Source organism: Oncorhynchus mykiss, chromosome 6, assembly GCF_013265735.2.
Source record: "Oncorhynchus mykiss isolate Arlee chromosome 6, USDA_OmykA_1.1, whole genome shotgun sequence".
Taxonomy (NCBI): Eukaryota; Metazoa; Chordata; class Actinopteri; order Salmoniformes; family Salmonidae; genus Oncorhynchus; species Oncorhynchus mykiss.
In genome coordinates, this window is record NC_048570.1 from 82,149,175 (window position 1) to 82,166,678 (window position 17,504).

Sequence of the window (17,504 nt, forward strand, 5' to 3'; positions counted from 1 at the left end):
CTGCTCCAGGCCAGCACCAGCAAACCCAGACTTCCCCAGGCTTCCCTAGCTCCAGCCCAGTGCCAGATTCCCCCAAACTTTCTTAGCTCCAGCCCAGCGACAGATTCCCCCAGACTTCTCTAGTTCCAGCCAAGTGCCAGCTTCCCCCAGACGTCCCTAGCTCCAGCCCAGCAACAGACTCACAAAGATTCCCCAGAATTCCCTAGCTCCAACCCAGCGCCAGCTTTCCCCAGACTACCCTAGCTCCAGCCCAGTGCCAGCTTTCCCAGATTCCCCAGACTTCCCTAGCTTTAGCCCAGTGCCAGATTTCCCAGGCTTCCTTAGCTCCAGCCCAGTGCCAGATTCCCCCAGACTTCCCTAGTAGAAGGGCTGCTCAGTGGAATGTGAGGAAGATGTGTATCGTTTAATTGGACAGGGCGACTACTGACCTGGAACTCTGCCAAACAGAGCTTTTGGCCTAGATGTGTGTTTACAAACTTGTTACAGATAAGAAAGAGGGAGCGGGAGAAGACAGGGAGAACAAACAGAACGCGTAAAGGGAAAGGGACGTGTGTGTGGCTCAGTTGGTAGAGCATGGCACTTGCAATGCCAGGATTGTGGGTTTGATTCCCGCTGTGTTCTTTCTACCCATACAAAATGTATCAATGCACTACTTTTAGTTGCTTTTGATAAAAGTGTCTGCTAAATGACATATCATTACATGGGAAGAACCAAATACACTGAAGGGTGACCCAGGAAAAAACATGGTTCCTCGTCCGGTGCATTGGCATAGACAGAAATTCATTGGTGGGTGGGCTTGCAGAAATGTATGTGGATTATGAGCTGTCTTGTTTGCCAAATAAACAAATTAGGCACTGGTATGATGAATATACTGTAGCCATAAAAGCACAGTGACATTCAGTGCATTTGGAAAGTATTCAGACTCCTTGACTTTTTCCACATTTTGTTACCTTACAGCCTTGTTCTAAAATGGAGGAAATTATTATTTTTCCTCATCAATCTACACACAACACCCCATAAACAGGTTTTTAGAAATGTTCTCAAATGTATATTAAAAAAATCCTTATTTACATAAGTATTCAGACCCTTTGCTATGAGACTCGAAATTGAGCTCAGGTGCATCCTGTTGATCCATTGATCATCTTTGAGTTGTTTCTTCAACTTGATTGGAGTCCACCTGTGGTAAATTGGACATGATTTGGAAAGATACACACCAGTCAATATAAGATCCCACATTTGACAGTGCATGTCAGAGCAAAAACCAAGCCATAAGGTCGAAGGAATTGTCCCTAGAGCTCTTAGACAGGATTGTGTTGAGGCACAGATCTGGGGAAGGGTACCAAAAAATGTCAGCTGCATTGAAGGTCCCCAAGAACACAGTAGCCTCCATCATTCTTAAATGGAAGAAGTTTGGAACCACCAAGACTCTTCTTAGAGCTGGCCACCTGGCCAAACTGAGCAATCGTGGTAGAAGGGCCTTGGTCAGGGAGGTGACTTAGAACCCGATGGTCACTCTGACAGAGCTCCAGAGTTCCTCTGTGGAGATGGTTGTTCTTCTGGAAAGTTCTCCCATCTCTGCAGCACTCCACCAAATCAGGCCTTTATGGTAGAGTGGCCAGACGGAAGCAACTCCTCAGTAAAAGGCACATGACAGTCTGCTTGGAGTTTGGCAAAAGGCACCTAAAGACTCTCTCAGACCATGAGAAACAAAATGATCCAGTCTGATGAAACCAAATTGAACTCTTTGGCCTGAATGCCAAGCGTCACGTCTGGCGGAAACCTGGCACCATCCCTACGGTGAAACATGGTGGTGGCAGCATCATGCTGTGGGGAGGGTTTTTAGTGGCAGGGACTGGGAGACTTGTCAGGATCAAGGGAAAGATGAATGGAACAAAGTACAGAGAGCTCATTGATGAAAACCTTCTCCAGAACGCTCAGGACCTCAGACTGGGGCAAAGGTTCAGCTTCCAACAGGACATTGACCCTAAGCACAGAGCCAAGACAATGCAGGAATGACTTCAGGACAAGTCTCTGAATGCTCTTGAGTGGTCCAGCCAGTGCCCGGTTGAACATCTCTGGAGAGACCTGAAAATTGCTCTAAAACGACGCTCCCCATCCAACCTGACGGAGCTTGAGAGGATCTGCAGAGAAGAATGGGAATGTCATATCCAAGAAGACTCGAGTCTGTAATAACTGCCAAAGGTGCTTCAAGAAAGTACTGAGTAAAGGGTCTGAATATTTATGTAAATATACATTTCAGTTTAAATAGATGTTTTTAATTATTAGCAAAACTTTTTTAAACAGTTTTTGCTTCATCATTATAGGCTATTGTGTGTAGATTGAGGGGGAAAAAAACATTTAAATACATTTTTGAATAAGGCTGTGGAATGTGGAAAAAGTTCAAGAGTCTGGATACTTTCCGAATGCACTGTATGCCTCAATGCAGTCATATTCGTGGTTTATTGGGGGTGTGGCTTTCAGTTAGTTATTTTTGGCAACCCGTCCTGTGAGAATGAATGTCACCCCAGGTCATGAGTTCTGTTATATTTAATCAAATCTGACTAACAAAGTGCACTTCAACTTGAAGTGCTGTCAATTCTATCTGATGGTGTTTGCATGTTTAGATAAAAATACAAATAATGTCCTGTTTGGAACACTGGAAATTAAAGGGCATATTCATTTTTTGCTCAATCTGAGTGGGTGGGCCTGGATGAGCTTGTTTTGGTGCTCGAGATCTAACATTAACGTACCCTAGTGGTCTCTAATACTGAGACTTGGACAAATGGTATGAGTGTCGCCCCAAATGGGACCCTATTCTATTTATTGGGCCCATAGTGCACCATTTCTTACCAGAGCCATATGTAGGAAATAAAGTACCATTAGGAACGTACTCATGTGCTGTTTCTCAAATGACAAATCAGACCCACTTGACTTGTGCAACTCTCCTTACAGATGGACTAACAGTAGTTAGTTAGCACTAAACAAATCAGTACCAGGAAGCCTTTATAGAGGGGGGGTTTCCAACCATTTCTGAGGAGGCATTTCTGAGAAAACACACTAAAGCCTTTGATGAGTCAGAGTGACTGTGTGTGTCAGCCAGGGAGAGGATGAAGTACAGATATCCTGTGTATGTGCTTGTTTGTGTGCGCATAACCAGTGTGCATGTGGGTGTAACGAGTCAAATTAAGTGTGTGTGTGTGTGGTCTCGGGTTATCGTCGGAGCATCCTTGAGGTGAATGTAGACGGTTTAATAAGGACAGACAGGGAGTAGACTGGCTGGCAGTGGCTGCTCAAGACATACAGTTGTGCTAACAGTCATACACATTGAAAAGAGAGTATCTCCACACATATCCAGATGGAGCACGGCAGTCATTCAAATAAATAAACATGACTAAAGAACGAAGGGAACTGTACAGCAGAGGAGGCTGGTGGGGGGAGCTTTAGGAGGACGGGCTCATTGTAATGGCAGGAATAGAGGGGTACCAAACACATGTTTACAATATGTTTGGCTCCATTCTATTGATTATAGGAGGAACGTTTTGACAGACAAGGTCCTTTATCAGCAGTATCATGTGTTTAATAAGCAGTCATAGGCTGAATGGTATAAAAAGGCTATGGAACCTAAGGCCCTGTACTGCTTCCATCTCTGCCACTGCAGACAGGTCTTCATTGTAAATACGAATTTGTTCTTAATTGACCTACATGTATAAATCTAAGGTTAAATAAGGTAGGTAGCTGGCACACACACACACGTTGTTTATTTTGACTGAATTAGGGTTTCTAGGGCATTGGGAAAACATATCCACTACACATCCGCATGGGTACACACACATGTACAAATACACTCAGTTCTTACATTTGAGAATAGTTGTGTGTTACAGTCATGGGTGGTGGGAGGTGGCTGAACCCTGGTGGTGCTGTGGGAGAGAGAGTTAATGATGATGGTGGGAGGTGGCTGAACCCTGGTGGTGCTGTGGGAAAGAGAGTTAATGATGATGGTGGGAGGTGGCTGAACCCTGGTGGTGCTGTGGGAAAGAGAGTTAATGATGATGGTGGGAGGTGGCTGAACCCTGGTGCTGCTGTGGGAGAGAGAGTTAATGATGATGGTGGGAGGTGGCTGAACCCTGGTGGTGCTGTGGGAGAGAGTTAATGATGATGGTGGGAGGTGGCTGGACCCTGGTGGTGCTGTGGGAGAGAGAGTTAATGATGATGGTGGGAGGTGGCTGAACCCTGGTGCTGCTGTGGGAGAGAGAGTTAATGATGGTGGGAGGTGGCTGAACCCTGGTGGTGCTGTGGGAGAGAGAGTTAATGATGATGGTGGGAGGTGGCTGAACCCTGGTGGTGCTGTGGGAGAGAGAGTTAATGATGGTGGTGGGAGGTGGCTGGACCCTGGTGCTGCTGTGGGAGAGAGAGTTAATGATGATGGTGGGAGGTGGCTGAACCCTGGTGGTGCTGTGGGAGAGAGAGTTAATGATGATGGTGGGAGGTGGCTGAACCCTGGTGGTGCTGTGGGAGAGAGAGTTAATGATGATGGTGGGAGGTGGCTGAACCCTGGTGGTGCTGTGGGAGAGAGAGTTAATGATGATGGTGGGAGGTGGCTGGACCCTGGTGGTGCTGTGGGAGAGAGAGTTAATGATGATGGTGGGAGGTGGCTGAACCCTGGTGGTGCTGTGGGAGAGAGAGTTAATGATGATGGTGGGAGGTGGCTGAACCCTGGTGGTGCTGTGGGAGAGAGAGTTAATGATGATGGTGGGAGGTGGCTGGACCCTGGTGGTGCTGTGGGAGAGAGAGTTAATGATGATGGTGGGAGGTGGCTGAACCCTGGTGCTGCTGTGGGAGAGAGAGTTAATGATGATGGTGGGAGGTGGCTGAACCCTGGTGGTGCTGTGGGAGAGAGTTAATGATGATGGTGGGAGGTGGCTGGACCCTGGTGGTGCTGTGGGAGAGAGAGTTAATGATGATGGTGGGAGGTGGCTGAACCCTGGTGCTGCTGTGGGAGAGAGAGTTAATGATGGTGGGAGGTGGCTGAACCCTGGTGGTGCTGTGGGAGAGAGAGTTAATGATGATGGTGGGAGGTGGCTGAACCCTGGTGGTGCTGTGGGAGAGAGAGTTAATGATGGTGGTGGGAGGTGGCTGGACCCTGGTGCTGCTGTGGGAGAGAGAGTTAATGATGATGGTGGGAGGTGGCTGAACCCTGGTGGTGCTGTGGGAGAGAGAGTTAATGATGATGGTGGGAGGTGGCTGAACCCTGGTGGTGCTGTGGGAGAGAGAGTTAATGATGATGGTGGGAGGTGGCTGAACCCTGGTGGTGCTGTGGGAGAGAGAGTTAATGATGATGGTGGGAGGTGGCTGAACCCTGGTGGTGCTGTGGGAGAGAGAGTTAATGATGATGGTGGGAGGTGGCTGAACCCTGGTGGTGCTGTGGGAGAGAGAGTTAATGATGATGGTGGGAGGTGGCTGAACCCTGGTGGTGCTGTGGGAGAGAGAGTTAATGATGATGGTGGGAGGTGGCTGAACCCTGGTGCTGCTGTGGGAGAGAGAGTTAATGAGGATGGTTGGAGGTGGCTGGACCCTGGTGGTGCTGTGGGAGAGATAATTAATGATAATGAGAGGTGGCTGAACCCTGGTGGTGCTGTGGGAGAGAGAGTTAATGATAGTGAGAGGTGGCTGGACCCTGGTGGTGCTGTGGGAGAGAGAGTTAATGATAGTGAGAGGTGGCTGGACCCTGGTGGTGCTGTGGGAGAGAGAGTTAATGATAATGAGAGGTGGCTGAACCCTGGTGGTGCTGTGGGAGAGGGAGTTAATGATGGTGGGAGGTGACTGAACCCTGGTGGTGCTGTGGGAGAGAGAGTTAATGATGATGGTGGGAGGTGGCTGAACCCTGGTGGTGCTGTGGGAGAGAGAGTTAATGATGATGGTGGGAGGTGGCTGAACCCTGGTGGTGCTGTGGGAGAGAGAGTTAATGATGATGGTGGGAGGTGGCTGGACCCTGGTGGTGCTGTGGGAGAGAGAGTTAATGATGATGGTGGGAGGTGGCTGAACCCTGGTGCTGCTGTGGGAGAGAGAGTTAATGATGATGGTGGGAGGTGGCTGAACCCTGGTGGTGCTGTGGGAGAGAGAGTTAATGATGATGGTGGGAGGTGGCTGAACCCTGGTGCTGCTGTGGGAGAGAGAGTTAATGATGATGGAGGGTGGTTGTGTGGGTGCGTTCTTGACTTTGGCTCCTGCCCTGCCCCCAGGGGCCCCAGTGGCATGGAAGCTTGTTTGTTGTTATCAGTGACCCATAGAGCCGGGGCTCCTGTGTTAAGCGAGGCCTGAATTGGTCATCTCTCTGTAGGTGATGGCTTTGTTATGGAAGGTTTGGGAATCGCTTCCTTTTAGGTGGTTGTAGAATTGAATGGCTCTTTTCTGGATTTTTATAATTAGCGGGTATCGGCCTAATTCTGCTCTGCATGAATTATTTGATGTTTTAAGTTTTACGTTGTCTCAATTTGGTGTGTGTCCCATTTTGTGAATTATTGGTTGGTGAGCGGACCCCAGACCTCACAACCATAAAGGGCAATGGGTTCTATAACTGATATTTTAAGTATTTTTAGCCAGATCCTAATTGGTATGTCGAATTTTATCTTCCTTTTGATGGAATAGAATGCCCTTCTTGCCATGTCTCTCAGATCGTTCAGAGCTTTGTGAAAGTTACCTGTGGTGCTGATGTTTAGGCCAAGGTATGTATAGTTTGTGTGCTCTAGGGCAACGGTGTCTAGATGGAATTTGTATTTGTGGTCCTGGCGACTGGACCTTTTTTGGAACACCATTATTTTGGTCTTAGAGATTTACTGTCAGGGCCCTGGTCTGTCAGAATCTGTGCAGAAAATCTAAGTGCTGCTGTAGGTCCTTCTTGGTTGGTGACAGAAGCACCAGATCATCAGCAAACAGACATTTGACTTCAGATTCTAGTAGGGTGAGGCAGGGTAGTGCAGACTTTTATTCTAGTGCACTCGCCAATTCGTTGATAAAAATGTTGAAGAGGGTGTGGCTTGAGCTGCATCCCTGTCTCACCCCACGGCCCTGTGGGAAGATGTGTGTTTTTTTGCCTATTTTAACCGCACACTTGTTGTTTGTGTACATGGATTTTATAATGTTGTATGTTTTCTTCCCAATCACCACGTGCCTCCATCAATTTGTATAGCAGACCTTCATGCCAAAATGAGTCGAAGTCTTTTTTGAAATCAACATGAGAAGACTTTGCCTTTGTTTTGGTTTGTTTGTCAATTAGGATGTGCAGCGTGAATACGTGGTCTGTCGTTTGTTAATTTGGTAAAAAGCCAATTTGACATTTGCTCAGTACATTGTTTTCACTGGGGAAATGTATGAGTCGGCTGTTAATGATAATGCAGAGGCTTTTCCCAAGGTTGCTGTTGACGCATGTCCCACGGTAGTTATTGGGGTCAGATTTGTCTCCACTTTTGTGGATTGGGGTTATCAATCCTTGGTTGCGAATATTGGGGAAGATTCCAGAGCTAAGGATGATGTTAACAATTTAAGTATAACCAATTGAAATTTGTTGTCTGTATATTTGATCATTTCATCGAGGATACCATCAACACCACATGCCTTTTTGGGTTGGAGGGTTTTTATTTTATCCTGTAGCTCATTCAAGGTAATTGGAGAATCCAGTGGGTTTAATAGTTAATTCTAAGATTTCTATTTGATCATGTATATGTTTTTGCTCTTTGTTATAGAGCCAAAAATAATGGAGAAGTGGTTTACCCATACATCTCCATTTGGATAGATAATTATTCGTGTTGTTTAGTGTTTTCTAATTTTCCCAGAAGTGGTTAGTCTATGGATTCTTCAATTACATTGAGCTGATTTCTGACCTGCTGTTCCTCCTTTTTCCATAGTGTAATTCTGTATTGTTTTAGTGATTCACCATAGTGAATGCGTAGACTCAGGTTTTCTGGGTCTCTATGTTTTTGGTTGGACAGATTTCTCAATTTCTTTCTTAGATTTTTACATTCTTCATCAAACCATTTGTCATTGTTGTTCATTTTCTTCAGTTTTCTGTTTAGATTTTTTGGGGATTAGATAGGGAAGCTGAGAGGTCAAATATAATGTTAACATTTTCTACTGACAAATTTACACCTTCACTATAACCTTCACTATGTCCAGGAAGTTGCCTAGAAGGTATTGAATTTGTTGTTGCCTAATTGTTTTTTGGTAGGTGTCCACAGTACATTCCTTCCATCTATAGCATTTCTTAATATTACTGAGTTCCTTTGGCTTTGATGCCTCATGATTGAGTATTGCTCTGTTCATTTGCTATGATCTGATAGGGGTGTCAATGGGATGAACGTTCTGAGAGACTCTGGGTTGAGGTCAGTGATAAAGTAGTCTACAGTACTACTGCCAAGAGATGAGCTGTAGGTGTAACAACCATAGGAGTCCCAGCGTGTGACAGATCTGCAGTAGTTGTGACCAGTTTTTGTTGGTTATGTTGTCATAGGGGCATATGGGGGAGGGAATGCTGTCACTTCTAGGCAGGTGTTTGTTCCGCTGTGTGCTGAGGGTGTCAGGTTCTTGTTCGGTTCTGGCATTTAGGTCGCCACAGACTCTGACCTTCATCTGCCTGCTGGTCTCAGCCGTCTGACTGTCTCTCTCTCGATGGGTCTCTCATTGTCTCTCTCTCTCTCTGGGTTTCTCTATCTCGCTTCTCTCTCTCTCTCTCTCTCTCTCTCTCTCTCTCTCTCTCTCTCTCTCTCTCTCTCTCTCTCTCTCTCTCTCTCTCTCCCGATTGGGCTCTCGCTCTCTCTCTGTCCCACTTTCTGTTTGTGTCTGTCTTTCTCTCTCTCTCGCTTTTGCTTGCTATTTCCATCTGGCCTGTCATGTCTGCCCACAAGATGGATATCTCCACTACAAATGTACCACTCTACCTCTCCAAGGGTGCACTTGGGCTAGTGCCATTCACATGTACACAACATCAGGAATCTTGCTTAGATATTACAACATATAGCTTGAATTTAATAATTTACCTGATTTCTTTGTCCTTCTGTCTCTGTATCTCTGCCTTTCTCTCTGTGTCTCTGTCTTGAACTCAGTGAAGATGTCTCTTTCTGTGTCTGTCTTTGTCTCTGTCTCTCTGTCTCTGTGTGTTTAACTACTGTGAGGATGTCTCTGTTTTTTTTAACTTCTGTAAGTGAGGATTTGTCAATAAAGACCATCAAAAGTCTCTTTTCTCTCTCTCCCTCCTCCCCACTCTCTCTTTGTCTTTCGCTTTCCCTCTCTCTCACCTCCCTCTCTCTGGCTGTCCCCTCTCATTTCTCTCTCTCTCTCTCTCTCTCTGATTTAATCGGGGTTGTTTATCGATGTGAGGGTGTGATTGGTATGGAGAAAAGCTGGGTGTGTAACTGACTGAGGTTGTTTATTGTCTCTGTCTCCAGGAGGTTGTCTCTCTGCCAGGCTCTGACCTTCATCTGCCTGCTGGTCTCTGCCGTCTACCTGTCCTCCCAGCCCAGCGTAAGTTGGTTCTTCACTACCTTCTCCAGCACACCTCATTAATCAATCATTATTTTTTCCCCATTTTTTATTCTTTGGGAGAGGGGGGGGGGGGGGGGGTGTGTTAGAATACCATTTTGGTATTTTGTATATAGTTATTTGTTTCAAAATGTATACCTTCACCAATTTGGCCACTTGGGTACATTTGGGCTACTTGTGTGGGACACCTGGGTGACTTCATGATAAATGTCATGTAGCACACTCATTTTGGAAGTTATCATTCTGAAACTTTGCACAAGTACTGTTGCCCTCTTATATTTTTCACTGACATTGTCCCCATCATCCTATCTGAATGTTTGTTTTATCTTGTTCCTTTTAAAGATGATGATACAAAAATACAAATATAAAACGTATGGTTTCCTTCATTGTTTTATCTAAACCAGATCTATTGTGTTATATTCTCCTACATTCAATTCACATGTACACAAACTTCAGAGTGTTTTCTGTCAAATGGTACCAAGAATATGCATATCCTTGGTTCTGTGCCTGAGCTACAGGCTGTTAGATTTGGGTATGTCTTCAGGTGGAAATTGCACAAAGTAGGGGGGAGCTGTAAGAGGGTAACACTGATAGGACATGTCCACAGCGCCTGCTGAGGGCTGGGTTTCACGTCGCTAAAGAAGTTTCTTATTTCTCTCCACAGCCCTGCTGCACAGTCGCGAGAGAGTAACAATTATACAGTATACGTGTGAACGAACAGAATTTGTCAAATTAAGCACGTAACTGTTCTGCGAGCGTGTGATTTCATGTTGTCAAGATAACACTACTAAATAATGAAAATTAACACTTTCGCTAGGAAAGCTTTTGGAAACCTCAGACAAGAATGTTTGGATTCTTACTGAATCTGACTGGATGCCCACGGTTTTGAGTCAACTCATGAAACAATGCTACATTAATGGGACATTTCCAGTCATCCCCCTGAAATGGCTGACGTGAAATGGAATTGAACCCATCCTGGCTGGACGCTTTATAAACTCACAGACCTCATTCAGTAGCCTGCTCCCAGATCTGTTTGTGCATTCTTGCCAACTCCTATTGGCTTGACAATGACCATAGGAGTTGGCAAGACAGCAGAAACAGGTCTGAGAACAGGGCCTGATTAGTCTGATGCTCTAATCTGTGCAAAGAAAGTGTGTGTACCAAATGGCACCCTATTCCCTATATAGTGCACTATTAACCCTAACCCTATGGGCCCTGGTCAAAAGTAGTGGCCTATATAAGGAATAGGGTGCCATTTGGGACACAAATCCCTGTTCTCCAGTGTTTCCCTGAGGAAAATCCAGGTCATTTAGATAATATAGAAATCAAAGTGCTCCAACTAGTATCAGATGTGATGAGGGGTCCAGCTGGCACGGCGATTGAGGTTCTGGAAGAAAGGAGCTGATTGGAATGTTTGTGTAGCGTTTAGCCTGCTAATGGAGGCGGGGATGGCGGCATGTTCCTATAGGGCTGGTAGTTGCTCTCCATCTCTCTCCCATCTGGGCACTCTCTAATTGCTGCGTTGCCCCTTGCTTCTCCTTCAAGCGGAGCGGCCATCTTTCATCACTGTTTGTCTGGTTGTCAGGGAGAGCCTGAGGGCAAAGGAGGCTATCCTGACACACGTACACACACCCCTCACACTCCCCCACACAGACCTCCTCCTGACATTGACGCACAGACAGACCGGTTTAAAATGTGGCAGCAAAACTGAACTTGAGGTTGAATTTACAGCCTTGTTAACAACATCTCTTGGTCCTGGACTCTTTCTTTCGTTCTTTCACTCTTTCACTCTCTCTCTCTCTCACTCACTCACTAACTCGCACACACACAAAAACCCTCCGGTGGCTGAGACAGTCAACCATTGCCCAGCCATGTCCGTTAACCCTCAGCCAATCATCCGTGTCATTCCTCTGACTGGGTTATAGTGAAAAGGGGAGTGATCAAATGGAGCACTTTACAGGTGTTTGTCTGACTAAGGTAGGCATGTGCCAAACTCTTGAAGTCAACTAAGGTGAAATCATGCCATGGGCGGGATCTGAACCCGGCTCACCCACGGTAGAGACCAAAGTCTCAAATCAAAAGTGTATTGGTTGCATATTTTATAGAGGTTGCAGCGAAATGCTTAAGTTACTAGCTCCTAACAATGCAGTATCATGTCAAACAAGTACACAAATAATAAACAATATATAACAAATAAATTCAAAACACAACAGGAAATCAAGATTAGAGTATTTTGTTTAGATCATTTAAGAAAAAAATTATTACTAAATACATTTAATCCCACTTTTTAACACAACAAAATGTGTAAAAATCAAGGGGTATGAATACTTTCTGAAGCCCCTGTAGATGTATGTGAATGATGTGTGTAGACAATATGGACAGTATGTGAATAGAAAGGTGTGTATAGCAGTAGTTATATAGGATGAGCCATGACTAGAATACACTATATACATGTTAATTAGGTAAAACAGTATGTAAACATTATTAAAGTGACCAGTGTTCAATGACTCTATGCACATAGGGCAGTGATCTCTAAGGTGTGGGGTAGATAACCCGGTTGTAGCCGGCTAGTGACCGTGTCTTAGGTACAGAGCAGGGTACTGGGCTGAGGCCGGCTAGTAGTGACTGTGCCTCTCGATCCCAGATTTGATGGTCCCAGTCTCTTGATGCACCTGTACTGTCTCCTCCTTCTAGACGGTAGCGGGATGAACAGGCCATGTCTCGGGGGGCTGGGGTCCTTGATCTTCTTGGCCTTCCTGTGACACCGGGTGCTGTAGATGTCCTGGAGAGCAGGCAATGTGCCCCTGATGAAGCATTGGGCTGACTACACCACCCTCTGGAGAGCCCTGCAGTTGCTGGCGATGTGATTGCCGTACCAGGCGCTGATACAGCCCGACAGGATGCTCTCAGTGGTGCAAGTTTGTGAGGGTCTTAGGGGCCAAGCCAAATTTCTTCAGCCTCCTTATGTTGTAGAGGTGCTGTTGCGCCTTCTTCACCACACTGTCTGTCTGTGTGAAGGGACCATTTCAGGTCACCAGTGATGTGCACGCCGAGAAACATGAAACATTTTACCCTCTCCGTCGATGTGGATGGGGGTGTGCTCTCTGCTGTCTCCTGTAGTCTACGATCAGCTCCTTCATTTTGTTGACGTTGAGGGAGAGGTTATTTTCCTGGCACCACTCCACCAGGTCTCTCACCTCCTCCCTGTTGGCCGTCTCGTCATTGTTGGTAATCAGGCCTACTACTGTTGTGTCGTCAGCAAACTTGATGATTGAGTTGGAGACCTGCTTGGCCACACACTCATGGGTGAACAGGGAGTACAATGTTAGAAACTTGACATTGATTTTGAAGTCGCAGGCAGGGCCACCTCATCACGAGACCATGGACCTGCGGCGCGTTGCTACACAGGTGCTGGGCAATAATGCACGATGTATAAAGAAAGGCCAGCACACTGTATCATGCTGCTCCCCTGTGCTTTATCCATCCACTATGTTACACAAACAACAATTCAACTTTGTGGAAGTCTTTATTCTCTTACCTTAACTCTTACCAGAGTCTTACCTGAGTCATTCAGATGCATCAAAATGATACACTTGAAAAACAACAATCTACCTTGATAACTACCATGGTTACCAATAATATGATTTAGTCTTCATAAAGGTGTGAATAGAAATGGTGTGAACAACGTTTTGTATCTGCTTCATATTCTGTATGAGTAGGACTGTTGATCCACGATGTCCTGTCCATGTACGAATATTCTATCTACAAGGCAAAACTGATCCTAGATCAGCACAGTTCTGTTCTCCTGAATCTTCTCTGGGATTAGTTTATGTGCATGTTCCTACAGCCACAAATCCACAATCTAGTCTAACATCTAAGTAAACCTAGTGCTAATTTAGGACCCGTCTTCCCTTTTTGAATCCCAATGAATAAGATCACATAGACGGGGGACCTGATCCTAGATCAGCACTCCTACCCTGAGATGTCCATCCATTCTGGTAGCCAGGTCAACCTGATTACCTATAAGCCACTCTGAGAGCGTTCAATTCAGAGGTCTTATGGCAAGTCAGTTAAGAACAAATTCTTATTTACAATTGACGGCCTACCCCAGCCAAACCCAGACGACGCTGGGCCAATTGTGTGCCGCCCTATGGGACTCCCAATCACGGACAGATTTGACAGCCTGGATTCGAAACCAGGGACTATTGCACTGAGATGCAGTGCCTTAGACCGCTGAACTACTTGGGAGTTCAAGAAGAGATTGTAAGGTTGTGGGTTTGTTTCCAGGTCGAGTCGTAGCAAAGACTCTAGAAACGAGGGCTCTCTGCTTGGCACACAGCAGTAGGGAGATAGTTTGGGGGTCAGGCCCTGCGACAGACTAGCATGTCCAAGGGGTGGTCACCAAGCTGCCTCACACTATAGAAATAGATTAGGCTCCTGTCCAATGGGCTGTTTTGGCTCAGACAAATATGACTTATTTACTCTGTAGAAATGAAGGGGATTCCTGATTCGCTCTACCTTACCTTCAATCACCTCTCCCGGAATATATTGAGGGATAAGGGGGTAATAAAGGGGATTGGGGGGTGTTTGGAAAGGTCAGAGGTTGTTTTCATTAGTCTAGTATGCCGGGCCTTCCTATCGCCAACTTTATCGATGCTAATTTAACTGGCGGTCGTTGTAACCCCAGGTCACCCTGCCATGGACAATATGATTGTGTGTGTAATGTAGTCCTCTAGTCTAGTCACTCCTGAACCTTAACGGAGGGAAATCTGACTCTGTCAGTTATAAAGAGTCAGATTTTGGGGCCGATTTCCAATCCACTCACTTGGCCTTTAGTGACTCCCCGTCATTGACCTGAAAATACCTGATTAGTATACAAATAATATGGCCTAAACTCCACCCAGGGCTAGGGCTCTCAGAGAGATAGGTGGGGATATAAACATATTGCTTACAGCTATGCACAACAAGGGAACTGATTGATCTGAAACTGGGCCAATAGTAACCAACCAGGAAATCAGACAGGGTGAACACACACCTTCGGCACAGGTGTCAACCACGTACGTGCACAGCAATGCTTTCAGTAGAAGTGGATATGTTTGTCAGTGAGGGATACATAATAATGTGTGCTGTAAGTGAAAGGTTTTGAAGCCCATGCTCTGCTCCCCTATGAAAGATAAGAGGTATCACTGACAGTTTAAATCCCCCTCCAGAGAAACCCTGGAATGCTTTTGAAAATGAACCGTTTAGTTCTCTCATCATTTTGTTGTTTGGCTGTGTTTACAGTTGTCACATAGGGGTGCAGGTACACACACACACACTCTTGAAATAGATTTATGTGATGGAGATTAAGCTTTTATATACAGCACTAAACAACTGGCTTCCCCAAGGTGATCTTGTTGACAGGTAGCAGGTTGTGTACAAACACACACACACACACACACACACACACACACACACAATGTGATATGTTAAATACTTATCCAGGCATTGTAAAATCTGGTATGCGTCTGCAATGTAGTCGGGTATGAACTCAAACTTTATGAACATGGGCCCAGAGCTCCACAATGGGGAGAGAGTTGTTGTATTTATTCTGGCAATACATGTTCATGCTCAATCATTTGGAATGAAGGTACTGCTTTAATCATAATGTGTGAGTGGTAATAACGGAAACTGATTTGACTGTTGTCTAAGGGTATTGTTGAATGACCAAATCAATCAGTCAATCGTTCAATCCAAAGTGATGTATCTTCTAAGGAATCATAATTGGGGCCCTAGAGAATCCATTCTCCAACCAATAAGCTAATGGCCTTGGCCCTTTGGGATCAATTCTGTAGGAATCAATGAATAATCAGTTGATGCAGAGTGCTGTTTGTAATGTATGTGAACCATTAGAAATATATCAATATAGTCTAGTTTACTTTACGTCAATAAATTATGTTGACCTCTGACCTTCTGTGTCTCAGTCTTCCAAGGTGTCTGCGTGGGGTCCTTCAGGGGGTCGTTCAGCGCGTGCCCGACGCCAGCTGCACTACAGGAACGAATGGGCCTCGTGGAATGGCTGGTCCGTGTGCTCGCGCTCATGTGGGGGAGGGGCCTCTGTGCGTACACGCACCTGCATCACCAGGTAAGAACCAGGGATGGTCCAATCACAATAGAGACTTGTTTCAAACAGGTTAATCCTAAAAAAAATGTCAGTGAATGTCTTTGTATGCTGCTTTCTCTGTATTTGCTGTGGTCTATCTAGTAATAAAACATGAGAACACAATGACTACCATTCAAGTCAGATTTCTGTAATGGGATGACCAGTGGCCTTATTTAGTGTGCCGTCTTACGCTAAAAGTGCATTATCATCATTTTCACAATGTCACAGTATTATTCCAACCTTATTTTGAGGAAATATACAACATAGGAAAATCAAGTTTTTAACTGGACAGGGCCTTTAACGTTTTGACCACAATGGCCCCAGTCAGATTGACTACTTCTCAAATGAAAACATTTGTCTGCAGGCTCATCCCTGTGTTCAGTAATCTCTGTTAAAGCAGAAGTAAAATCTCACATAATTTGGTCAGCTGCGTGTTCATATGTATTAGAAATGTAAATTTCCAGCAAATGCCAAGTCTCCCCCCGTTGCAAAAGGAAACTCTCAGGCAAAGCCCCCCGCCCCCCCTTCTGATCCGTGTGGGCACAGGTGCGATGAACTCAAGGCGAATCAGTTTAAGCATCGCCTTTTCCCAATCCTGATTCATCCAAATAACCAGTGACAAAAAAAATGAACTAATGCTGCTCGGATCTCCCACATCCCACTCAGTCCTGGCAGATTCTCTCAGTCTACATGCTGAGTCACTAATGCTGCTCGGATCTCCCACATCCCACTCAGTCCTGGCAGATTCTCTCAGTCTACATGCAGAATCTGCCCGCGGGACATCAGGCTCACCTTAATAGCCTTTATTTGATTGTTACACCATAGAACCCTCCTTATTTCTAAGTCATTGTCATTTTCATAAATGACTGAACTCTGTCCCAGGAACCCAGTTGGCGGACCATGTTCAGGAGACCCCAGACAATACAAGATCTGCAACACCAAGGTATGTGTCAACACGATGACATCACCACACAGGGAAAGCAGTATGCTGTGTTTGCACATGTCTATCATGCCAAGACCTACTGGCCCAATACAACATCCACAATATCATGCAGCCAAGTGAGTGTCAAGCTTGTGTACGGAACGCAATGGAAAACGGTTTAAAACATTTTGGAAAGGAACATTTAAAGGAGCATTTTGTTTTGGATGAGTCCAGGAAGTCCCTTTAGTCTAATTAACACACCCCTGGTCTCATCTGTTGAAGTGCCAACTCCTCTGACTCCTACCATAGGCCTACATGACACGCTGGCAAGACAATGGATAAACACAGAACGAGGAGTTGGCTAAATCACAAACAGATCTGTAACCCTGCGTCAGCCTTGTGTGTATGACAGGAATTTGTAACCTATCAATTTGTCACTTGTTGCTTTTTTTTGGAGTTTGAGATTCCACTGTGTTACAATCTCATTGTAACTGTGACTTGTTGTCATGTGCTGTCTACTGCAGACCCCCATTCACTCTTTGCCCCGAGACACAAGGGTTCGATTCCTGGTCCACCCTAAAGTCAATCACTTTCAACCCTGCATCATCCCTTTCTGCTTTCTCCCTTTCTTCACTGTCTAAGAATAACCAAACCGAAGGGAAAATACATCTGTTCTCCTTCAACAACAAAAAAGGTGTCATCAGAATCACAACTTTCTAATGATGGATTTCCATACAGAATGGTCGATGCAGACCTTCGTATTGTTGTCAAACATTTTGAAACGATAAGCTAAGTGTGCTTCAGGGCTGATAACAAAGTTGGTTCAGTGAATGTGAACTGTGCTGTTACTATATTTAACTAAGCAGGTATGCTGTCTGGGCGTGATCGGTTTCACTGACACATGAACCT

General features: G+C 45.4%; 1 protein-coding gene and 1 non-coding gene across 6 annotated transcripts in view; both read left to right on the forward strand.

The window, feature by feature from the left end:
* LOC110526975 (ADAMTS-like protein 5) overlaps nucleotides 1-17,504 on the forward strand; it is a 69,783-nt gene that overhangs the window by 20,406 nt on the left and 31,873 nt on the right. For 3 of the 5 annotated variants that reach the window (XM_036981143.1, XM_036981144.1, XM_036981141.1), the window contains exons 2-4: nucleotides 9,438-9,513; nucleotides 15,495-15,655; nucleotides 16,556-16,616. In XM_036981143.1, coding sequence (XP_036837038.1) covers nucleotides 15,572-15,655; nucleotides 16,556-16,616 — 145 coding nt within the window. In that variant the 5' untranslated portion in view covers nucleotides 9,438-9,513; nucleotides 15,495-15,571. Of the gene's footprint in view, nucleotides 1-9,437; nucleotides 9,514-15,494; nucleotides 15,656-16,555; nucleotides 16,617-17,504 lie in introns of those variants that run through there. The other 2 variants (XM_036981142.1, XM_036981145.1) reach the window with 1 other exon arrangement.
* Nucleotides 545-621, forward strand: trnaa-ugc. The gene has a single exon. It is a non-coding gene; the product is annotated as a tRNA-Ala (tRNA).